This window comes from Bos indicus, chromosome 9 (assembly GCF_029378745.1).
Source record: "Bos indicus isolate NIAB-ARS_2022 breed Sahiwal x Tharparkar chromosome 9, NIAB-ARS_B.indTharparkar_mat_pri_1.0, whole genome shotgun sequence".
Taxonomy (NCBI): Eukaryota; Metazoa; Chordata; class Mammalia; order Artiodactyla; family Bovidae; genus Bos; species Bos indicus.
Genome location: NC_091768.1, coordinates 42,791,988 through 42,818,310, shown reverse-complemented (window position 1 = coordinate 42,818,310; position 26,323 = coordinate 42,791,988). Strand labels below are relative to the sequence as shown.

At 39.4% G+C, this 26,323-nt stretch overlaps 1 protein-coding gene across 2 annotated transcripts in view; it reads left to right on the top strand.

Moving 5' to 3' along the window:
* Nucleotides 1-26,323, top strand: part of SOBP (sine oculis binding protein homolog) — a 166,093-nt gene that overhangs the window by 13,789 nt on the left and 125,981 nt on the right. For both annotated transcript variants that reach the window (XM_070796005.1, XM_070796004.1), the window contains exons 2-3: nt 74-212; nt 2,281-2,466. In XM_070796005.1, coding sequence (XP_070652106.1) covers nt 74-212; nt 2,281-2,466 — 325 coding nt within the window. The remainder of the gene's footprint in view (nt 1-73; nt 213-2,280; nt 2,467-26,323) is intronic.

Sequence of the window (26,323 nt, the reverse complement as noted above, 5' to 3'; positions counted from 1 at the left end):
AGAATTCGATGTATGCATTCTCTTTCAAATAGTTACTGGTTATATACATAAGTAGCCTATGCTTTTCTTTCAGAACTTTGCAGAAAACACCATGAATGAACTCCTTGGCTGGTATGGCTATGATAAGGTTGAATTGAAAGATGGTGAAGATATTGAATTCAGGAGCTATCCTACAGATGGAGAGAGCCGGCAGCACATTTCTGTTCTCAAAGGTAATGACATTTAATGTCCCTTTGTTCATGCAAACAAGGATTAACTATCTCAACCTGCCAGAATTGAGTTGCTCTGGGACTCATTTTGTTGATTATGCCAATAGTTGATTTAAATGTACATCCCCAGGAGTGCTTTCCCATAAGCAGAATATAAGAGCACAACGTAAAACAAAAACAGTCACAGCTTAATTTCCTTCCAGCAATGGGAGGGCTAGCTAGACAATGCTAGGGATCCTAAGCACTGCGGTCCTGCTCACAAAGGTAGAGAAAGGAACAGCGTTTGCTAACTTCTACTTTCCTAAACCCTTTGATACATCAATTGTTAAGGACTGGTGCTTTCTGTTAAGTGAAATGTTAGGTTTAAAGTTTCAGACTGCAAGAGACAATCATGGTTAATTTGGTAATTTCTCTTCTTGCCCCCCAGTTTTAGGTGAGAATTCTAAAGGAAAGCCCTACTTCTAGTTTCTGTTTGAAGTTTTCACCTTATCCCCACAGCCTTGGATAGGGTAAGAAGAAAAGTAAGAGAGTAGTAGATGATTGGATCCTATATTATTCTTTAGGAATTATCATCGAAGCCTGGCTAGAGAGTAGAAATTAGAGGCTTGGCAGAGTTGAATTAACACTGATTCTCCCAGTGGGTAGCAATGCCAGATACCCCATGAGGGAAGCCTAGAACCCTTGGTGGGTGTTGCTCTGCGTATTGAATTAACCTAAATATGGATGGAAGATTAGTTCATCAAAGAAAAGAAGAGGAATATGTGAAGAAGCTATCCATTTGGGGAACTTGAATAAAATGTGGGCTAAACTAATTGTGTGATATCATTGGCAATTTGATCTTTACTTTCATTGCATTCAAAATCTTTTGGCATATACTACCTGTTCATGCACTTTATTTCCAGTTTCTAAGATAGTGCTTTTCCTTCTTATATGCCAAGCAACGAAATGTAAATGAGCTGTCCTGCGGGCATGTGGGATTGAATGTACGTGACAAATTTTATGTTAAGCTTGCTATGAAATTGTACATATCATGTTACAGAGATAATATCCATTTCACTGTAAATGAAAAATGCAAGTCATGAGTTTATAGTCTATAAACTAATAGCTCATTTAATACTTGGTCTAGGTAATAATCTTTGCCTCTGGGGAACTTGGAGAGAATGCCATGATATGCTACTGAAGGGGAAAAGTTGTTTTCCATGGTTGAGTGTTTTATTTATTTTTTTAATGGTTCATATGTGAGGATAAAATTCACAAAGTTCATATCATTATAAGTTTTCTTTATGATCATTTTTGTTAATTTGTAAAAATTATTTTATTTATTTTTGACTGTGCTGTATCTTCATTGCTGTGTGTGGGCCTTTCTCAAGTTGCGGCCAATGCGTGGGCTCAATAGTTGTGGTTCCTGGGCTCTAGAGCACAGGCTCAATAGTTGTGGTGCATGGATTTAGTTGCTCCAAGGCATGTGGGATCTTCCTGGACTGTGGATCGAACCCGTGTCTCCTGCATTGGCAGGCGAATTCTTTACCACTGAGTTACAGGGAAGCCCCATTTTTGTTAATTTTAATGGCTATTAATGGGTTAATTTAATGAGTCTACCCTGTGAAATAACAGTTTGTGTTCTTTTTTCCTAATCATCAGCTTCATTCTCATTGGTTCTTTTGATTATATTACCACTCAACTTTATAATATATCAGGACCTGGTTACCATGGTAGGGGGGCACTTTTTAAGCTTCTCCTTTGGTAGCCAGAGAGCGATGCCTGCCATATATCACTTTGTACATGTAAAAGGTTAATTGCCTCTCACTTTTCTATGGGCTTTTACAGTGCTAAAATTCATCACTACGATACAGTAGAGATATTAGCTATCATGGTGGAGCAAATTATGAAGGAGCCCATAAGAAATTTACGGTAACATAGCTGAGAAAGGTTCAGGATTAAGTTCTGGTAAAGTGTTTAAAGAATGGCAAGAAAAAATTTTTTATTCCATAGCCATTTTACTTGAGAAAATGTGGTTGTAAGGAAAGTAAGTCTTTTCATCATATTGAATGATTTTTTTTTTCTTTTACAGAAAATTCTTTGCCAAAACCCAAATTACCTGAGGACAGTGTTATCTCACCATACAATATAAGCACAGGCTATTCAGGGCTTGCCACAGGAAATGGACTCAGTGACTCACCTGCAGGGTCGAAGGATCATGGCAATGTGCCCATTATTGTACCTTTAATTCCGCCACCTTTCATAAAGCCGCCGGCAGGTAAGTCACTACTGGGGTTTCCAGTGATAATGATTTGCAGAAAATTGTTTGAACTGCCCTCTGATAATTATTAAATGCTTAAGTTTATTTTGGAAAAGACTGTTTTAGGGACATTGCAGCTAAGACATGTGAGTGTATGTATCATTTGAAGAGCATTACTTTAGTAAGCAAATACCCCCAATCTACTACTGCTTAGGCTGTTGACCTTCAACTGGCAATAAATTTTCCTACCCCTGGCTACAAAAAAAGTTACTTTCCTTCTTTGAAATCTATTTAAAATTAAAAAGGATAAATTAATTTAAAAAGAAAGATATATACTGATTGGTCAACAAGAAAAACAGGAACCATGGTTGAGCTCTTTGGTGTGGTGCAGTGAGGACCACGTCTCCCTGGCGCGTTTCCCAAAGGAAGGGGCGATTTATAAAGCGTGTGTGGCAGGCTTGTTCCCCAGCATGCCTTTCTTCTGAATCCACTTAAGAAACAACCCAGGTTACTCATCTCATACAGAGTTGTTTCTAATTCCTGGAAAGCTTTCTTTAAGAGCTTTTTGAAAAATGGAGATTCAAATTTTACTTGGATGAAAATGTAATCAGTTCTTGTATATTTCCAGAAAATTAGATGGCAGTGTATTAAGCTAGATGGCAATAGGCTGAGCATGATGTTATATTGCAAGTTAGGTTACAGTTTTGTTCCACATGGAGAAAGAAGTTCAGTAATATTGTATCTGGCTTGTTGTAAAATGTTAGAATTTTGCTAGAATGCTTAATTGCTGTGCTGGTTATTTTTCTGTATGTTGAATTAAGCAATGATAAATAATGAATTTTGATAGCAGTACTTATAACTCACTAAAGGTAATGCTTGTATTTTTTTTTTTTTTTTTGCGGGGAGAGAAGATAGGTGTTTGGTTATATTTCCATAAACGGTGAATATGTTTGTAAGATATAAATTACTGGGCTTACATTATAGATATATTTATACCATCTTCTAAGTGTTACTAACATTTTCCTTCATGGTATGGGCACATCCTCTTACTTGACCGATTACATTTTAGCAGCAAAAGTGTCCTTTCATACTGAGGTCCTCACATATGTCATGAAAATCCATTTACATATCAAAATCACTTGTGATCGTGTTTGTCTACTAAATACTAACATAATTTTTGTTTCATGTAATGTTTGTCTTTGTAATGCCACTGTTATTCTTTGGTTGATTGTTTTATGGTGCAGAGGGACCCAAATTTATCTCCTAAAGGGTCAAAGATATATTTTGCGTAGGACAACTGGAGAGAAAATTGACTAATTTTGTAAATGTAGGATTCTTTGTTTCGATGTATGTCCAGTGGCTTCAGTGTGTGGTGATGTTGAGGAGGATACCAGTAAAATAGCCTGACTAAGTGAAAAGAACACGGGTTTCAGGTTCAGATAGATTGGGTTTGAATCTAGACTTTGTCATTTACCGGGTCTGTGAGTGTAGAGAAGCTATGTAATTTCCACCTGTATAAAATGGGGGTCGCAGTTTCACCACCTGAGATAGTTGTGGCCCTGAGACGAGAAAATGTATGTAAAGGACCAGCATAGTGCTTGCCGCATGGAAACCATTCGGTACATACCATGCCTCTTTTTCTTTTTTTTTTTTCAGACCTTATTCTGCCCTAGAGTTATCATGCACATAATTTGTGCATAAAAAGGTGTGCATCCAAATGCAAATTCCCCTCTAAGGTTTATTTGAGCAAAGCAAACAGCTCTAGAAATTAGCATAGCTGAGGCTAACATGAGTTTGGCATGCCAAAAAACCTGCCCTGGAGTTTCCTGCTGAGCCAGCCACGTGGAATTCAAGCACACAGCTCCTTTTTAACTCTAATTCCACATCAGATCAGGAAATAAATATGCAAAGGATAGAGGCCAAAAATTGAGCCTTGGAAGTCTTAGATGTAAAAACTCTGAGGAATTAAAAGCCAGAGTAACTGAACACCAGTGGTTTTGTGCTGTCTTCCATGGAATTCTGGGACACTCATCTGTTGAAAACAGAATATAGGGGAGGACATGTTTAATTTTCTGTATCTGCTCTAAACCTTGACCCAATCCTACTCCAGGGTTCCATATGACAAGACAAAGGTACACAAAGTTCTCTGCTTTCAAGGAGCTTACTCTATTATTCCCTAAGCAGAAACTTAGAGGAGAGATGAGTTTTGACTTATGTTATCTAGTGCAGGGGTCAGAAAGCTTTGTCAATGGCCAGATAGTATTTAAGGCTTTGGAGCTATACTGTCCTGTCACAGCTACTGAACTCTGCTGTGGCAGCAGAAGAGCAGCCATAGATAAACAGGCCATAAACAAATGAGCCTGGTTGTGTTCTAATAAATCTTTATTTACAAAAAGAGCAGCAAACAGGGTTTGGCTCAGGGAAAACAGTTTGCTGACCTTGCGTTGGGGTAAGATTGGCAAAAGTCTCATGATAACAGGAAGGTGAATAGAGTTTCTAGGAGTCGGGCTGTGAGCTTTGTCAAAGTGCTGTCTGTTACATCATAAGGAAGGGACAGTGACAGGTTAGGAAAACAGCAGGGTTTTCAGGGAATGTGGTGAGCTCTGTCACATAATAGTAGTCCACCAGGGTCTGTTGAATAAATGAATGAATGACATATTCAAATTCCTGTTGCACATATATAAGATAGTACAGGCTACTTTGTTGTTCACTGAGAAAGTGCGAGGATCTTGTTTGAGTTAGTCTCAAGCTTTTTGACCATGACCATAGCCTTTGTGACAGTGGTTTGAGTACTTATCCATAGATAAGTGTAAAGTTCACCAATTATCCAAAAAGTTCACCAATTATCCTATCTAGTTAATTATTTCAGTTCTTCCTTTTGTTAAAACTTTTACCAGAGTTATTATTCAAGATAAGTTGAGGGACACTCACTGTCAATTTTCTCGCCATATATAGGTTAATGTGGCATTTCTGAGGGAAACTAATCATACAATGGCTGAAAGAAAGTGGCCCCTTGATAATCAGGCCCTGAATAATTTAGAGTTGACTGTATCATGCAAGTGTCCACCTCTCAGGATAGGGAAGATGAGCACTGTATGTGTACTCTGGATTCCTGGAAAGAAAATAACAATCAGTGTTCAAATTATTCCTGTTATACTGTAAACTAGCCATGTGAAAATGCTCACAATACCTTATGTTCATAGTAAATCCTGTAGTTATGAAACTCATTCAAATTTATTATTTTATTTACTTTGATCTTAATAATAACCCCGGGAAATAGCATTTGAGATATCATTAAGTAAAGAAATGAAGCTCAGATAGTTAAATGGCTTTCTCAAGGTCAGGTGGCTTCCAAGTACTTGAGTCAAGACTAGTACTAAAGTCTTCTGATTCCTAATCCAATATTCTTTTTAATATAAAGTTGCCATTTCAGCATATTTATATTGAATTTCCCTAGACTGTATCAGAATAGGAATACTTGTTAATATGCTACTTCAGATTCCTTAATGACAGGGGATACAACTTGTTTCTGAAGAAGGTTATTTTTTTCAAGCCACATCTTTTGGGAGACTTGATAAGTTCTCTAGCTCTAAGCATCTGTGGTTCTGTGAGCCTGGGTGACCTAGTAATAGCAGTAAAACCCCAGCTTGGTTTTAAAGTCTTGCCATCATGAGGCAAGACTTCTGCTCCGAGGTACCAGAAGGCTGCATCTGGTCAGGCACTAGCTCCAGAGAGTGTTTCATGTGCTCAGGCAGGCTCACCACTGGATCTCATCCACGTTTGGCAGCCAGTGGGCCCAGTGGAATTCTCGTGATCGGGAACACGGTGATACCACACTCGCTTGGATTTCCACTCTGCTTTTGCACAGCTGCAGACAGAAGTGTGGGGGTAGGTTATTTCTGGGCCTCGGGGACTGCTTTTCTGTTCCTGCACCCCTTTTCTTCTGAGGAGGGGAACTCCTCATGCCTTGGTGATTACCACAAGCTTTGACCTCGCTTTGGCTGCATGTTTCCATCCAATTTCAACCAATCCCCGAGGCTAAGCTGCCCTTCCTCCCTCGGAGACAGAATCTGGCCCTTGGTGTAGGGTTTGTGACATCACGGTCGTTGCTGTGGTAATAGACTTGTTATAAACACAGAATAATAGCTCTGCTTTTACTTTTTTTTCCCCCCTCCAAACAAATGAAGGGAATCACCATGATCCTTAAATAAAAATCACAAACTTTTCTGCAGTGGACAGAGTAAGGTTTTGCCATACAGAGTAGCCATTTAAAAAAACAACTGTAAGAATATAGTTATAAGAATAATATTAGAAAATAATAGAAAGTATTGGCCAACTCTTTTTATGCAAACATTCCTTTATCCTTTAAGTTAGAATGAATATGAAAACCTCCTTCTTTGCTAATTTAAAAAACCAGAGTGTAAGCATAGTCTGAAGTGACAGAATATATATCAGCAAGAGTTTTGAAAGATAACTCAGGTTAATTACATTGTAACCTTGCTGTAAATCTTCTCATATTAGAGATTTTTAATATGGGTTCAACCCTTTGGGACTTCATTCAGAGAGGGTTGTACCACTAAAGGACTTTCGGCATGGATTATAAGAGCTGTACAATAGTGAGTCTCTATCAAAATACTTATGTCTGCTCTGCTCCCTACAAGTTTGACTGCTGAAGCAAAGCCATTCAAAATGTATTTTAAATTCAGTAATTTTTTACAAAGACCTTATATTGGTCTTTATTGCTTTACATATGTAATAGCACTCAGTTCCATTGACCAGGTAGCTCAGATGGTAAAGAATATGCCTGCAATGCAGGAGACCTGGGTTCAATCCCTGGGTTAGGAAGATCCCCTGGAGAGGGGAGTGGCTACTTACTCCAATATTCTTGCCTGGAGAATACCATGGACAGAGGACCCTGGCGTACTATACAGTACATGGGGTCACAAAAAGTTGGACACAACTGAGCAACACTTCCACTTCCATTTACATTGACTAGACATCAACCCTCTGCAGTAGTTGGGCAAGGTTAGGTCTCCCCACCTTGCCTACTCCTGGTTAAAGTAACCAGCTGGAACTTGAACCAAGATTTTTTTATCTCTTATTCTTAGACTTGTCCCAAGAACAACATTTTGTTCCCAAGACTTAAAAATATCAGTGAAACGATTAGTATGATTTGTTTTGCTGATGAGGTAGCAGAGACTTTGCTAGTGAAAGTTTCACTGAGCCCGGCTGCAGAAAACACTGTGTATCTAGGAAACAGCATTTTAGATCTGAGTCTTTTGACAGGTTTTTCTGGAGGCTTATAACTTGCCGGTTACAAGTCCAGAATCCCTCTAGATCTCTGAATACCTTAAAAATAAAATGAACGTGAAAAAAGGAGGGCATATACTTCTCTGGATGCATTTATATGGCAGTTTTGAATAACATGTCTTTTACCTTCAATGGTAAGTGCCCATATTCTTATTCCAGTATGTCCCCATGTGTGAGCTGAGACATAGGGCCCATCCACACGGCGCTTGCAGGTTTATGTGGGGGGCTTGAGATTAAGCTCCTAAGACCAGTTTGGTTTCCTTTGTGCAGAAGCATCTTGCCTTTCTTGGAAAACAATGACCATTTCCTGTCTTCCAGGATGGTTTGCTTTCAGTGAGCTTTCCACATTTATGTTCAGTCATAGTCATGGAAATGTATTTTTTCAGGCAAATCTTGAAATTCTTTAGGGGTTATAAGAACTGGGCTCTAAGGAACCATTAGCTTAACGGAGAATATGGAAACATTCACGTGATCTGCTAAGCTCTATGTATATAGCTGAGTAACCCACAGTTAATAAGCATGTTACTTTTTGGCTCTTGTAATTCTTACATGGAGCTGTACTTGCAGGGAAGTGGGAATCAGAATGTGGTTTGCATTATGATCATTATTTATTTTATCTGTTATTCAATATTCTTGGGGCTTGCATATGAATGCTGTATTCCAAATACCCATTGAGAAAACAGGATTTAATACAAATTGCTTTGCCATTTATTTCTTTGTCCAAATTTTAAAATATGATTATTAAATAAAATTACCTATGGTTAATGGGATTTGGATGGGTTACTATTTATGTAGCAGATATATTTCTCATCAAAAAGAAGAGGTTCACTGAATCCTCAGATTTGGAGAGTTTTCCAAACCACTTAGGACAAGGACAGGAGGAGTTATGGTAAACGGCAAGAGTACTAGTAGTTAATAACAGTATTGATATAATCTCATCAAGCTAATATTTTCTGAGCACTTATTATGGGCCAGGCAATGTGCTAATAGATTATCTCATCTAATTCTCAGAACAACTCTGTGTGTATGCTATTATTAACTTTGTTTTACAGATGAGGAAACAGAGACCCAGAAAAGTTAAGCAACTTGTCTGAGGTCACACAGGTAATAAGTGGCCAAGCTGTTAGCTGAACTTAGGTGCAATGTCTCCTTAACTCATATTCATACCACTGGACTATCGAAAACACAGTATCAGTCTTTTAGTCAATAATGTATTTACTGAATGTTCTTTATATTGTATGAGATAAGATAAATATATACAATATAGATACATCAATATAAACACAAATTACATATAATATATATATTATGAAACATCATATATATATACACACACACACATATATATATGGTGAGCTTCCCAGGTGGCACTAGTGATAAAGAACTTGCCTGCCAATGCAGGAGACATAAGAGATACAGGTTCGATCCCTGGGTTGTAAAGATGCCCTGGTTGAGGGCATGGCAACCCACTCAAGTATTCTTGCCTGGAGAATCCCCATGGACAGAAGAGTCTGGCGGGCTACAGTCCATAGGGTCGCAAGGAGTCAGACACAACTGAAGTGACTTAGCACACACACAAGCACACGTACATGGTACAAATATATTTATCATCCCTGACCACCAAGCACTTAACAGTATTCTTGGTATACAATCAAAACATCATTCTACTTTGATTTTGGGAAGTATAATACGATTTTAGCAGCATTGGGAGGGTACATGGTGACAGTAGAAGGCAGTTAAAGTGGAGCAGTAGAAAGTCTACAGGCAGATTCTCCGGAACTGTTGTGTTTGTACAGTTAAGGAGAAATGGCATCTGAAACATAATGTAGGCTAGAAGATAGTCACTGAAAATTCCAAGTGATAAAAAAGACACAAAATGAAGCTTTAAAATGTTAACTGCTATGATATGGGTCCTGTTTTATCTTTTTAAATATAATCAAGGGGTCTTGAAAAGTTATGTCAAATTTCAACATGTTCAGTCATTCTTTTTTTTTTTTTTTTAATGAATTTATTATTGATTGTGCTGGGTCTTCCTTGCTAACACGCAGGCTTTCTCTAGTTGAGGTGAGCGGTGGCCACTCTTCACTGCAGTGCACAGAGGCTTCTCATTGCGGTGGCTTCTCTTGTGGAGCAACAAGGCGTTAGGCATACAGGCTTTAGTAGTTGCAGCTAGAGTGCTGTTCAGTCATTCTTAATGCCAAATGGAACGTGTAGTTTGAATGCTAGCATGATGCGGTGGAGAAACTACCAGAGCAAGAACCAGGAGACCTGGATTGTTAATGCCAGCTCTGCCATTTATTGGTTGTCTAACCTTGGATAAGCCACTTAGCCTCTCTGAGCCTCAGTTTCCTTGTCTGAAAAATGATGTAGTTAATTTAAGTAATCTGTAATTTCCCTATATTTGTAAAATCTTCACTTTGTGACTTATATAGTGAATAGCCTAGATAATTTTATGATTTGAAAGGGTCTGTTTTAACATGGACTTCCCTGGTGGCTCAGACGGTAAAAGTGTCTGCCTATAATGCAGGGGACCTGGGTTCGATCCCTGGGTCAGGAAGATCCCCTGGAGAAGGCAATGGCAACCCACTCCAGTACTCTTGCCAGCACAATATACATTTGTTAATTGATTGAATGTATTTAAAGCCAGTTACCTATGTGTATAGTTACAGCAGCTGAAAGTCTGATGGAAGATTTATGCTACTTAGGGCAACTTTCAATTATTGTTAATTTTTACTTCGAAAGAGTCATAAATAAATGCAGAAAATAAACTTATGGTTACCAAGGGGGAAAGGTGGGAAGGAGGGATAAGCTGGAAGACTAAAGAACCTATGTATAGTACAGGGAACTCTGCTTAATGCTCTTTAATGAGCTGTATGGGAAAATAATCTAAAAAAGAGTGGATATGTATATAACTTATTGACCGTGCTGTACTGAAGAAACTAACACAACATTGTGTATCAACTATACTCCCATAAAAATTAATAAAAGTAAAATTGAGAAAAAGTGCTAAAGTGTTAAATATGAGTAAATAACAAGATTATATCACTCATATGTTATTAAATGTAATCATTTTGATGTTATACATAAGTTATGATCACTAAAAGTATTTTCCAAAATTTCTGACAAAGAGAAGTCACATTATGTCAAATTTAATTTACCAAAACAGGCACAAGAATAAATAGAAAACCTGAGTAATTCTACATTTCCTGAGTTGTAAGGAAATTAAATAATTAAATCATTTTACAAAGGACATTCTAGACCTAGATAGCTTCAATGTTAAATTCTACAATTTAAGGAAAAAATAAAAACAAACTTAGAGAAACTCTCCTAGAGAAATAGAAATCATTTTATGATCCCAGCATGACCTTGATCTCATCACATGACAAAGGAGTTAAAAATAAAAATGATAATTTAATGTAATTAGTTTATATTAACATGGAAAAATCGTATATCATGAACAATGATTCAAAAATCCTGAAGAAAATCATAGCAAATCAAAGTCGGTGATATAAACAGTAGGATAATGTGTCATGACTAAAGAATTTTTTCTGGGAATGCAAGATTGATTTAAATTGTAAAAATTAGTTAATATAATTAACTAATTGACAGAACAAAATAAAGCTCATGGAATATTCTAAAAAAATGCAGAAATTTAAAATTTGATAAAAATTTAATACAGTAATAAAAACTCTTATAAAAGTAGGAATAGAATGGAACTTCCATAATGTGACAAGCAATATCCACAAAAACCTACTGCTAACATCGTACATAGTGGTGAAATATTGAAAGCTTTCCTCTTGAAGTCCAGAATCAGATAAAGATAACCACTATCACCGTTTCTATTTAATTTTGTACTCGAATGCATAGACAATGTAAGAAGACAATAAAAGAAGCAAAAAATATAAGATTTTAAAGGTAGAAATGCTATTTTGTTTAGAACCTCTCTTCCTCAACAGTGAACAGGTAAACTATTATAATGAATGATTAGTGCTAAACAAATTAGTACCCCCAAATCCATTATATCTCTATATTTCAGCCACACACACACACACAACCTTAACAATACATTTAAAATAGCATCAAACCATCAAATACCAAGGGGGAAAAAACCTAATGAACTGTGTGCAGGATTGCTACACAAAGAACCATAAACATATAAACTATAAACACCAAGAAAACCTAAATCGGTGAAGGGACATGCCATGTTTAAGAAGTGGAGACTAAATGTTCTAAAAAGGCAGATTCTTCCTAAATTGATTGATACATTTAATTCAGTTCTGATAAAAATTTCATCATAAAATGTTGTGGAAATTAAAAAGCTATTTCTAAAATATACATGGAGATGCAAAGAGGTATGAGTAACTGAAACTATCTTGAAGAATAAAAGCAAAATTAGAAGACATACTGTCAGATATCAATATTTATTACAAGACTAGAATAATTATTAATATTATTAGTGTTAATTGTTGCTGTTGTTATTCTTCTTTCAACCATATTTAAAATTATCCTTTAGGATTTATTGATCTATATTTGAGATATAAAAGAGGTAAGAACACTTTCTGTTTCATGTCAATTCTCTTTTGGTTTAATGTTGTATAGAACTTTTCCTTGCAATTATGAAATATATAAGTTTTGTAAATGTGCATAAAACATATATGCATTCTTTTACAAATAGTGATCCTTGTGTACTCAAACCTTCTTTCCTCCATAGGGTAACTACTTTCATGGTAATTATTGCTTTCCTTTCTTCTATAGTTGAAACAACTTAGTATGTCTCCCTAAGTAATATAGCTTAGTTTTGCCTTTTTTTGGACTTTATGAAATTATGGTAGCCAGCTTCCAAAATGACCCCCAATTATCATAGTCTCCTGGTGGTATCTTCCTACATTGAATCAGGGATAGTCTGTATGACCAACTTCTAAGGCTATCATAAAAGGTTATTGCAGTTTCTGCATAATTCTCTCACATTATTCACTCTGTGGGGAGCGTGAAGAAACTTAAGCAGTCCTGTGAGGAGGACCCACATAGGCAGGAACTGAGGCCTCCTACCAACAGCCAACACTGACTTGCCAGCCCTGTGTCTGAACCACCTTAGAACCACAGGATCCCCCTATCTAAGTCAAGTCTTCAGGTGACTGTAGCCCCCAAAGACATTTGGTTGTAATCTCATGAGCAATCCCGAGTCAGAATTGCTCCAAATCACTCTCAAATACCTGATCCACAGAAACCATGAACAATAATAAATGATTTCTGTTGAATTTTTTAAAAAGACAAGGAGATAATGATATAAAGATATATATATAAGCCATTGCAATAGAATCCAGAAAATAATCTCGATTGATTATTTATGACAAAAGTATTAGTCAGCTTGGGCTTCCATAATAAAATACCATAGGCTGCATTGCTTAAATAAGCAACACTAATTTTCTCACAATTCTGAAGAACGGAAGTCCAGAGCAAAGTCATCAGGGTTAACATCTGGCAAGAACTCTCTGAGTTGCAGGAGGTTGCCTTTTCCCTGTGTCCTCACATGGCAGAAGGAGATAGCATGCTCTCTTGTGTCTCTTCTTATAAGGGCAAGAGTCCCATCAGACCAGGGTTCTACCCTCATGACCTCATCTAACCCTACTTAACTCTCAAAACACACCATCTCCTAACAGCATCACTTTGGGAGTTAGAGCTTCAACATGAATTTTGGAGGGACAGAAACATTCAGTCTGTAAGAACAAAAATGACTGTAAAGCAGTGAGGAAAGAATATTCTTCTCAATAAAAGTTCTAATGATAAAAAATGTATGTTGATTCTTCACACCATTCACAAAAATCAGTTCTAGCCATAGATCTCAATGTGACAGGTAGAACATTAAAGCTTGTAGAAGAAAACCTCAGAGAATATATTTATGATCTCTAGTAGGCCAGTCGGAGAAGGCAATGGCACCCCACTGCAATACTCTTGCCTGGAAAATCCCATGGACGGAGGAGCCTGGTAGGCTGAAGTCCATGGGGTCGCTAAGAGTCAGACACGACTGAGTGACTTCACTTTCATGCACTGGAGAAGGAAATGGCAACCCACTCCAGTGTTCTTGCCTAGAGAATTCCAGGGATGGGGGATCCTGGTGGGCTGCCGTCCGTGGGGTCGCACAGAGTCGGACACAACTGAAGCGACTTAGCAGCAGCAGCAGCAGGCCAGTACTTCTTAAACTATATACTATAGACATTAACCATAAAGAAAAAGGTTGATTAAAATAGACTCTGTTAAAGTTAAGAATTTCTGTTGATTAAAAGATATCTTTCAAAAAAATGAAGTGGAAAAGCAAAGTGAGAAATTGTGTTTGTAATACATGTTCCACAAAAGACTCATTCACAATACATAAAGAACCCCTGAAAATAAAAAAGAAAACATCCCAATAGCAAAATGAGCAAAAAATATAAACAGGCACTTCATTAAAGAAAATATCCCAGTGGCCTATAAACGTATTAAAAGTTGTTTAGTCTCATTAGTCATTAGGAAAATAAAACTTAAAATCCCAGTGAGATACCAGTATACAAACAAGAATAGCAAAAATGAAAAAAATTGACAATACCCAGTGTTGGAGAACACAGAGCAACTGGAATGCTCGTACATTGCTGGTGGGAGTATAAACCAGTATATAACCACTCTTGAAAGCTGATTGCCAGCATCTGTTAATGCTGAACATGTGTGTTTGTGCTCAGTTGCTCAGTTGTATCTGAGTCTTTGTGACCCCATGGACTGTATAGCCCACCAGACTCCCCTGTTCATGGGATTTTCCAGGCAAGAATACTGGAGTGGGTTGCCATTTTCCTCCTTCGGGGGTTCTTCCTAACCCAGGGATCCAACCTACATCTCCTGTGGCTTCTGAATTGGCAGGCAGATTCTTTATCACTGAGCCACCTGGGAAATCCAATGCTGAACATACACATATCCCATTATCCAATAATTCCATCCTAGGTATATACTCAACATAAATGTGTGTGTGTATGTATGTGTGTATGTATATATATATATATATAGTCCAGTTGCTAAGTTATGTCCAGCTCTGCAACCCCTTGGACTACAACACGCAAGGCTCCTCTGTCCTCTACTATCTCATGGAGTTTGCTTAAATTCATGTCTGTTAAGTCAGTGATGCTATCTAACCATCTCATCCTCTGTCGCCCTCTTCTCCTCTTGCCTTCAGTGTTTCCTAGCATCAGGGTCTTTTCCAATGAGTCAGCTCTTCAAATCAGGTGGCCAAAGTATTGGACTTTCAGCTTCAGCATCAGTCTTTCCAATGAATATTCAGGGTTTATTTCCTTTAGGATTGACTGGTTTGATTTCCTTGCAGTCCATGGGACTCTCTAGAGTCTTCTCCAGCACCACAGTGTGTATATATATATATATATATAGAGAGAGAGAGAGAGAGAGAGAGAGAGAGAGAGCCAAAAGCATTTTAAAGAAACTTTATAGTAGCATTTATTCATAATAGCTAAAAACTGGAAACTATTTAAATGCTCAGCAACAGTAGTTAACATTGTCTCCTAGGGATTCCTTGGATGGGCCTATGTAGATGAGTGTGGGCCTTGAAGTTAAGTGTGAAATTGTGTGTATATGACATGCACAAAATTCAGATTGAAAAACCCTTGTCTCAAAAGATCTTGAGTCCTTGACTTAGAGACCTAGATTTCAAAAAAAAAAAAACAATTAGCTGCTTCCTCTCTTGATTTCATCAACTAAGCCCTAGAATGTAGCTTTAACATTTTTATCCTTTATGTAGCCTGTTCATAGCTTTCTCAAATTGAGTATTTAAAATCTCATCATTCCTTATTATTAAGGAATTATCATTTATTTACATAAATTATATCATGGTGAAGCCTAAAAATTAAGTTACAGGCATGAGACATAAATGTCTCTCAAAGTGATCTGCTTGAGAGCTGCTTTTGATATGGTGTAAAGTAGAGAGAAATGAAGGGTCACTGAATGAGTGACAAAAAAGTAGGATACACATTACTCTAGAGCAGTATGGTTCTTACCAGTGGGTAAATTTGCACCCCGCCCCCACCAAGGAGGACATCAGACAGTATATGGAGATCTTTTTTGTTGTCACAGCTGGTAGAAGGGATGATACTGGTGTGAGTGAGTAGAGGCCAGGGATGCAGCTAAATATCCTACAATGCACATGACAGCCCCACACAAGAATTAAAACCTGCAGTGTTAGTTGCAGAATGAGTTGCCTGCAGTGATGGCAGCTCTGTGTGTGGGACACCTCTTGTGTCCCACTGCAGCTCCTGTTGGTCCCACAGTGACTCCTGTGGTACTTTGACACCTTAGACATGTGCATTCTGAAAGGGCCTTGCCTCATGCTTCTGCCATATGTTTCTAGTTTCTTGCCCTGGGACTTCCCCGATATGGCAGCATGGGCTTCATGTAAATCATTTTGGCAGCACATCCACAAGTGCAAACCAGAAATATAGAGGGATTGACACACTAGGTCAATGGGACATGAGATGTGATGAATAAATTATTTCTCTTTTTGCCCCCCTGGTTCCTTGGTGGCTCAGATGGTAAAGAATCTGCCTGCAATGAGGGATATCTGGGTTCAGTCCCTGAGTTGGGAAGACCCCCTGGAGAAGGGAATGGCAACCCACTCCAGTATTCTTGCCTGAGAATTCTATGGACAGAGGAGCCAGGTGGGCTACAGTCCATGGGGTCATAGAGTCTGACATGACTTAGCAACTAACATTTTCACTTTTTCATTTCAAAGAGTTATGAAATTTATTTCACACTCCAAAGAATGTTCTCTATGACTGAATACCAGTGTCCTTTAATAGTGGCCAACTTAGTACTACATTGTTACTTTGGCTCTTTGGCTCCCCAGGTTCATTTCCCTTGTCCCCTACGTCTTCCTGGAATCACATGCCCAGTAAAGTACATGCATGCAAATCTTTGTCTCAGATTGTGTTTTCTGGGAAGACTCAGGATAAAATACTATGTGTGTGGAGGTTCACACTGAAAGGTCAGAAATTAATGGAAAATAATATAAAAAGTCAGAATTTTATTCATGTTTATTTCTTTAAAGTGAAACATGAAAATGTAATATAGTATTAAAAAGAGGGTACCAGATTTGTGGTGGCACAAATATTGGAGAGCTTAGAAAGGTCCACTTCTAAAATTGTCCCATCAGCCAAAGAATTTTCTAAGCCTCTTCTGTAAGGGCAAGGGACAACAGTTGTGGTCATACAGAAGGAGAAAAAAAAAAGAAATTAAATGAGGGGTTCAAGAAAGGAAACGAAAGGAAAAAGATTATCCCCTGGCTGCACTCCTTTAAATGGATCTTTGTTTTGAGAAATTTAGAATCCTAGATTTTTAGTTAGAAGGAACCTAGGAGATCACCTATGGAAATTTCCTCTCTTACAGATGAGGAAAAGAAGGCTAGAGAGGCTAAATGAGCTTCTTAAGGTCACCAAGTTGCTTTCATGGCAGAATTAAGGACACCATCTAAACATGGATGCTAAATCACTCATCTCTGTGATACCTGAGGCAGCCTGGAACTTTTCTTGGCATTTTATAAACTCTTTTGAGGAGTATGACCAAGCTAGGATTTTAGAACACCCTGCCTCAGGTCACCAAGGTGCTAAGATGCTAACAGGAAATAAGAGGAAATGTCAGCTGTCCTTGCCCTTGCTTGTAGAGGGCAGGTGTGTTTCTGAAATTAATTAAGACTTGACTGAAGTGTTTGAAATTAATTATTTGAAGGTATAAATAAAGTTTGGTTGAGAGAGAGGAGTGGAGGTTAAGTTGGTAACTCTTGTCATTCTAGGGACATTCTCAATGCTGACTTCTCAAAGTTTCTGTTAAATTGAGAAGACTTAGTTCATGGGCTTGGCCAAGGAGAGTGGAAATAACCATTGCATTCTGTTTGGGGGCTTTTCACTGGTGTTTCCTTCTAAGGCAACTTTGTTCTGAGTGATTAGCAAAGAGGGTGTTCTTGGTTTCCTCTCCCACCTCCTGCCCCAACTCTGGACATCCAAGTACACAAAGTGTGTCTAGTAAGGATTCTGCTTTTTCTTCTTATGCTGATGCCCAAAGTCAGACATTTCCTTCTAGTGGACAAGACAGATACAATCTCTGTCTTAACTAGCTCACAGTTTGGTGGAAAGGACAGACATTAAAAACAAAAACAAAAGAAACCTCAATCAGGTCTGATGATGATCAAGTCCAGAGTGCTTTGGTATCTGATCAGGTTTAGGGGCAGGAAGAGCTTCCATAGGAGGAGATTTAAGATAAGATACGAATCGGCTAAGGATTTTGAGGTTGTACATGAGGGAGGAAGCAGCACATGGAAAGGCTCAGAGGAGAGAGCACCTCAAGGTAAACAAAAGGAGGCACAGCCCAGAGAGTAGACAAGCTGAGAGGCTGTCCTGGGCATGGGAGCCATGGGACAGTTTGACTTCTTGAGGGCAGGGGATACCACTGAAGGGTTTGGGGCAGGTGAAAGCAGTTAATCAGATTTGCTTCAGAAGAATTCCTCATTTCCACAGTGGAGGGAATGAGCTAGATGGGAGTGAAGTGGGAAGCCACCTGTAGTATGGACGAGAGGTGTTGGTGGCTTCCTTGGAACGGACAGCAGTAAACTCCATGGTGGTGGGTGTTGTATAGCCTAGGACAGTGCCTGGTACGTAATTAGGCTGCGTAAATAGTAACTGAATGAATGAATAGATATATTGTAAAAAATATTTAGGGGGACCTGATAATTAATCAGAATATAGGAGGTGAAAGGGAGGGAAGGGGCAGGAAAGATAACCAGATTTCTGCTCGCAGGTAACTGCATGGATGGCCAGGAACTGAGATGGAAAACAAGTTATGGGAAGGTTGAAGGGGCAGGTAATGGGAGGGGTGTATATATAGCTTTGGACGTGACAGGTTAAGATGCTGGGAGGCAGTTGGATATAAACTGAGTAGTAACTGTATTGATTCGGAAATCTTCATCTTATGGATGGTAGCGGGGGTCACAGGAGTGCGTAGATGATATGGCCCAATGGGAATATGCAGAGAGAAGAGAGGACTCTGCAGTGTTACAGTGGGTGTGACCCTCTACTTTTCCCATCGCAGGGCTGTTTGGGGGCACGTGATGGCTCATGATATTTCCAGACAGGGATTGGCATGGGGGCCCTTCAGAGAGCCCTGCAATCACTCATTATTCTCATTCAAGAAATCTAAACGAATATTTCAAAGATCGGAAGATGAAGAGGAAAGTAAATTATCTTTTTGACAGTGTTCCAGCAGGTTCATCTTGGTTCTTTCAACAAATTTAGTTCAGTGAAGGTTCTTCCCACTCTTCAGTCTGCTGAACTTGCAGTTAGGTCATGGAGGGAGGGGAGGGGCTGAGGAGATGACAGCAGTGTGTAATGCGAAGGCTTTACCCTCCCCGCGTGTCCCTCTGACCCCCGGTCTCTAGGCTGTCAGTTCCTGTTCCCTAGGATGGTAGCTGCAGCAGGTACTCTGCCTGTTTAAACTACCTGAAATGCCGAGAGGTGGAACATGGCATGCTGGTCAGTCACACTGGGGCTGCCGATACCCCCTCTGTGGTCACCAAGAATGCCTGACTTTTGTGACCCCTGGGTGGTGACAGAGAGCCCTGGGGAGCAGGCTTGCTTTTCCCACAGTCCTTTTCTACTGTTTGTTGGCATTTTATGCTAGGGGCAGCCATGGAAAGCTCCTTTAGGACTGGGATCGAGTCTGTCTTGTTTGCCAGACACAAAGTTGAGTAAATAAACGAATCCTTTGTCTACAATGAAGATTTCCCCTCTGGGGAGATTTGTCAACCGCTGTGAGGCCCATTAAGCATAATTAATGGGACAGCCAGATTTCAGAAGGAGAAATGAGCCCTTCAGATAAATAGTGGGTAATGGGAATACTTTTCTTATCCTGAAGTCCTATATGAAGCAGTTTGGCCCTTTAGTCCTAATACGCTGCTATTTGTCTTTCTTTGGAGATGATACCCCTCTGTGTAGAGCAGGGGCTTGGAATTGCTTTTCCAGAAGTGATCAATGTGCTGCTGCACACTTTTTGACCTTGCTCCCTTGTCCCTAGTCATGTGCATCTGTTGGCTAGATGCTGAGACTTGGTGCCTGGACTTGAGCCATGTAGAAGAGAGAGAGGTCCAGAGGAGAGCAAACCCATCACTGCAGCAGAATCGTCCCAGAGCACCTGAGGTTGGATAGAGGGTCTAATCGAGGACTCAGGGATGGGGGACAAGATTTTCATCGCGTTTCTTGTCCATGGCAACCACCCAGTGAACCTGAATTATTCGGTCTATTAGGAGTGGTGTTACTCTCCCATTGCCTTATTATTGATGTCTGCCCTTTTCTCTGTAGGACTTTACAGTAGAAAGGGTCGCCTTCTCTGTATATGATGCATGTAGCAGACACCACAGGACTTAGTGGCCCATGGGTGTCTTTGTTCAGCCTGGCGGCATTTACTGAGGACTAGTGGGTGTCTCAGCACACCTAGCACGGGCCCCACAGCGGCTGGCCTTGTCCTTTTGCTCAGTGCAGACAGAGCTGCTGGCAATGGAGGATCCAAATTCTGGGCTGAAGAGAAGAAACCTTCCTGGTAATTAACGACCCACACAGAAGTGCTCATGCTTCGGTACTAATACAGGGCAGGACTGTAGACCATCTCAGGCAGATGTCCTTGGAAATCCAGTCTTGTGGATTCTCTCTGAAAACACCTGTCCGTGGTCACATTTGTGAAATACAGCACACTCTTGTCTCCCTCTTGAAGATTCCTAGTGACACATTGGTAGAACCCAGAAGTCTTACAGCAAAGAGCTTGTTGTTTAGCTTTGTTTGGCCCAATGCTTCCCATACATGTTTGACCATGGCAGTTTTTTTTTGTTTTAAATAACACCACTCTAAGTATCCCATGGTATTAGTGTTCTGTGGGGGTGTATTTTAGAAAATGTTGCATCAAGAATTCTGTTTTTTTGTTGTTGTTTTTTTTTTTTTACCTCTTAAGTTCTACCCTCTTCCTTTCTTATTCCCCCTTCTTAGGGTGGGTACATAGGAAAGACAGACTTTCTACAGTGAGTACTGAGAAGTGAAGGTGAGGTTTTCGAAGAGACTTAGAAGACGTCCCTTCACTGGCTAATCAGTGAAAGTATTTAACTTAATGTTAAGCTGCTGCAGGCACGTATACTCAGTAGCGTCTTGTTAAAGAATTCAAGTTTAGTATGGTATGCAAGAGGGAATGACTACTTTGGGACTTTATGGGATCTCTCCTCTTAATACTTTCTTTCTTCAAATGTTGGGAAAATGAGTAAGGAAGGGACACTGGAAGTAAAGCAAATTCACTTTGAATTTGACTACAGAGTCAGTTTTCACAAAGAACTCTTTGGACTTTTCCTCTGATATGCTTTTTTTTTTTATTTTATTTTTAAACTTTACATAATTGTATTAGTTTTGCCAAATATCAAAATGAATCCGCCACAGGTACACATGTGTTCCCCATCCTGATATGCTTTGATTAGAGACATAGGGAGATGAATTCTCTGAATTTGGGTGAGTTACATTCCTACATTTTTGTGATTGTTGAAGTCTCTTAAGTCTATCCTTTTCATTTGTACTGTTACTGTATAGGTTCAGAACTTCATCTCCTTTCCTCTGCATCCATCCATCCGTCCATCCATGCTTTTATGCATTCACTCAACATACTCTCAGCATTGACATGTACTAGTTGCTGAACACACAGAGGTGAACGAGTTGTGGTGCCTGCTCTCCTGTTGCCTATTTCTAAGATGTGGAACGAGAGTCCAGCCTTTCTGAATTCCTCAGCACATCTCTGATCCTGTCATGTCCTTTAAGAAACATTTGGGAGCTCCTTATTACCTGTGGAATGAGGAGGAGCCCCTTCCACCCCAGAGCAAGATGATATTTAAGGGACCCTTCATGCAGGCCCCAGCGGTCCCAGTCTCATCTCTGACTTTTCCCTTCGTACAGTTGTGGAAACTGAGGAGAAGACCGCAGGGCTTCTCCCAGTCCTTGAGCATGTCTGCCAGTCCCTGGCTGCTGCTGGTCCTCTGTCCTGTGCCTCCTTCTCTTGAACTTTCTCCCTCTTCAAGGCCCAACTCACAAGCTGTGTTCTCTGGGCTTTAACAGGCTTCTGAACCCTCTCTTCCCACATTCTCCTGTTTTAGACTATGAGGCACAGACTTCTTGGGTCTGTTCTCTTGGGAGCAGGGTCATGTCCTGTTCAACTCAGCATTCTTGACCAGTAACCTAGTGCAGGGACCTGCACCTGGATGTAAGTGTTTAATTCATTCTGGAGCCGTATCTTTGACAAATATGTATGTTTATGTGTCATATATATATCCCCATAAATATATATATAAGTAATTCTAAATTAGCTAGAAAAGTTCCATTAGAAAATTTAAAATTAATTTTATTAGTTTTTAACTTTTTGTACTTTGTACATATTTTAGCAAACTTAAAAAATCTTTTGTGTAGTTCTTGTTAATATTTATTTATTTTTAATCAGTTGAATGCTTTACAATATTGGTTTGATTTCTATCATACATCAACATGAATTAACCATAGGTGTACATATGTCCCCTCCCTCTTGAATCTCCCTCCTACCTCCCACCTGTTCCTAACCCTCTAGGTTATTACAGACCCCCAGTCTGAGTTCCCTGAGTCATACGGCACATTCCCATTGGCTAGCTCTTTATATCTGTTATCATATATGCTTCTATGATTCCATCTTTTTCCTGTCATTCTGTATAATATGTATATAATGCTTTGTATACATATTATATAATTTGTATAATATGCTCATTCCTTTTATATGTGTGTGTGCTAAGTTGCTTCAGTTGTGTCCAGCTCTTTGTGACCCTATGGACTGTACCACAGCAGTCCAGAAGGGCCCTTCCACACCAGAAAAGCCCTTCCTTTTATATACTGGAACCAAATTTTAGTTTATGTATAGCAATTTAAATTTTATTTTGGAGTTAAGTACTATATTCGGGCTTCCAAGGTGACTCAGTGGTAAAGAAACCGTCTGCCAATGCAGGAGACATGGGTTCGATCTCAGGGTTGGGAAGATCTCCTGCAGAAGGAAATGGCAACCCACGCCAGGATTCCTGCCTGGAAATCCCATGGACAGAGGAGCCTGGCAGTCTACAAGATCATAGGGTTGCAAAAGAGGTGGACACTACTTAGCGACTAAACAATAGCTACCCTATTTGAAGGGATGTGGACTATTTTAAATCTTGAAATCACTTCAGATAATTCTACTTCCAAAAGAAAAATGGGGGTTATTTTAGGTACTATAAAAAATCATAACTGTATGGAACCACTATCATTTAATTGCATCTCTCCTTTTAATGAGAATTAAGTGCAATAAAATTTTATTAATTCAGACTCTATTCTTTGGCAATTTTTAATAGTTCAGTTACCAAGGTGGCAGACATTTTCAGTTGTTACTATATACTTTTTAAAAGAGCAAACTTCTCAAGTGTGTAGAAAGATCCACCCATGTATGGATAGTTGATGTAATAATTACAAATAATTCCCATCTATTAATTACAGAATATCTAGCAGTACAGTGATATATTTGGCAACACCTTGTCAACTATTAATTTAACTAATTTTTAAAAAGAATAAGTGTAAGTGAAGCTTTTATTAAATGGCTTTATTCTTAAATAGTCTGAGTTAATGAAATTTAACCAATTACTGGGTTGTTCTTTGTATTCAGAGATATTGGGTCTATAGATATCATCCACTGGGTGGGAAGGATGTGATAGAAGGGGCTGGTACCTACTCACTGGGACTCCCAGACTGCATACAGCCGTCACCTACCCTTTTCTTATGGCGCTGTGCTGTGCTGTGCTGTGCTTAGTCACTCAGTCATGTCCAACTCCCTGCAACCTCATGGACTGTAGCCCGCCAGGCTCCTCTGCTCATGGGATTCTCCAGCTTATGGCTCTAATTGCAGTAATTTTAAGGAAGTCTCATTTACATGGGGAATGTGCCTACTTTCTCTCATTTGATCCTCACCGCAGCTAGAGTTAAGGTGGGTATTACTATTCCTTGAGTGACTTGCCCATGTCACACAACTGGAAGGGGCAGTATTAGTACTTTCACCTGTGTTCTCTGTCTCCCTCTCTCCACACTTTATCATACTGTCTTTCAAATAATAGCGACTTAAGTTTGCAAAGGAGTAGGTATCTGTTACCTCATTTGCTTAAAAACAGTCACCCCCTTGAGCTGTAATAAGTGGATCTGCCTGTTGCTTTTCTTTTCTGGAGATCCCTAGCTATATGCCATTCTTCCCACCTCCTTCAGCTTCTCCTGTGCTTTAAATTCACATCTAACAGTCATTCTGAAAATATTTGACATTATGCTGCAGTATGATCAGACAGTAGGCTTTGGCCACTCTGCCTTCACTTCTTGGTCCTCAGCTAGCTCTACCTCTATGCCCAGGGCTAAACATTAGCCAAGTAGTGAGCAGAGGCTTCTTGTGCCCTTAGCTTCTCCCATCTCTGCCCTCCTTTTTTCTCATGGAGCTCTCTTCTTAGCTCTTCTCTCCATTCTCTGTGAAAACTTGTTCTTCCGAAAGAATCACTCATTTTAAAGCATAAATCATTATAGATAAATATGTATTGAGCCTTACTGCTTTCAGGGAATTCATGTTTTAATGGAATATAAGAAATATTTAGCCCAGGAAATTACTCCATAATGGTAGAATTGGACTTCTGTGAGTAGGTAAGGATAATTTTTGAAGCTAGAATATTCTTATTGGAATCTTCAAAGTTACACATGTATAAGCGGTTCCCTACTTCACCCACATGGAAAGTCAGTCTTATCCATGTCCTACTCCTGATCCCCCTCCTTACAAAAGAAAAAGCTGAGAAAAGTATTGCTTGCCTATGAGTAGAATGACTGCTTCGTGAGACCCAAGTATATTGGTTCTGTCTCATCATTTAATGTTCAAGTGGCCCTTGAGGGTGCAGACAGAATGTTTGCAGCAAATCCAAGTCGCATAGTCATAAAGAAGCATAGGCTTGCACTGTGGGCCTTTAACTTGTTTCTTAAAATCGACCAACAAATACTGATTAACACTTCAGCTGCCTCCTCAAAGACATTTTGACCTTTCTGATTCCGTTTTGTCTATTAGTGTGTTATGGAGAGGGCAATGGCACCCCACTCCAGTACTCTTGCCTGGAGAATCCCATGGACGGAGGAGCCTGGTGGGCTGCAGTCCATGGGGTCGAGAAGAGTTGGACACGACTGAGCGACTTCACTTTCACTTTTCACTTTCATGCATTGGAGAAGGAAATGGCAACCCACTCCAGTGTTCTTGCCTGGAGAATCCCAGGGACGGGGGAGCCTGGTGGCCTGCCGCCTATGGGGTCGCACAGAGTCGGACACGACTGAAGTGACTTAGCAGCAGCAGTGTTATGGAGCAGTGTGCTGTGCAAGTAGCAGAATCTGTGACAGCTTTTAGTCTTTTTCTTGCAAGGTTGTCTGTGTGGATGGTGTATAATCTCACCCATTTAGAAAGACTGTGGTCTCTAAGGTGTAGTAATCAAGAGCTTGGGCCCTGGAGTCAGATGCCCCAGTTTTCATCTTGGCTTTGGTGTGTAATGACTGTATGATTTGGAGCAAACTACTTGGCTTCTAAACCTCACTTTCCACATCTGCATAATGGGGATACTGTTGGTACCTACCTGCCTGGGGGGTGGTAGCTGTGATTAAGATTAAATGATGGATTTAAAGAACTTTGCACTGTGCCTGGCACCTACTAGCCATAATTATCTTCCTTTTGGTTCAGTGGTCCAGATTTTCTCTTGGTCTCCCTTATGTTTATTTCTAGAACACAAGGAATTGTACAGGAGCTTCTGTAGGACTCTAGAGACTTTTAAATTAGATTGCCTTAAGGTTCTTGAAATTCAGTTATTCCAAGAAGGGCTTCAAAGAAAGCAAACTTTAATCTTAGTTTCTTGCCTGCTTTCCAGGCCATGTATTTATTCTGTTCTTAAGTGTAACTTCTCCAGCAAATAGTTTGAATGTTACCTGTGCTTTCGTTTCATAGTGTGGAAAACACGCAAGAATCACTTCAAGCTGTCTTCCAGCTTGTTTCAAACATAATTCAAGTCTTGAAATGATTATCTGGACATATGCATTCTAGGAACTGTTGGAGGAGGGAAACAGCACCAGCAGATACTTTTAGATTTGTTTTCTCAGTCTTAGATTCCCATGAAAGTTACAAAAGGGTGGTGAATCACTTGGAGTCCATTAAGGCCCTCCTGATTTGCTTTGTGCTCTGGTCAGGTAAGCTAGTATGCATGTTCATAACCAATTAAAATGCCTCTAGAATGGCATTGACCAAGGCCATCCTTATTTTTAAGTCCCCAGATAAGTAATTTTTCAACTTCAGCAAGGCATTCCAGAAATGCTTGACTTCATACTTCTCTGCCTTGTGATAAATAAATACAATTTTGATTTTATCTCAGAGTAATTAATTTAGATTTCTCCTTCTGGGATATAAAGTAGAATAATGTTCTATA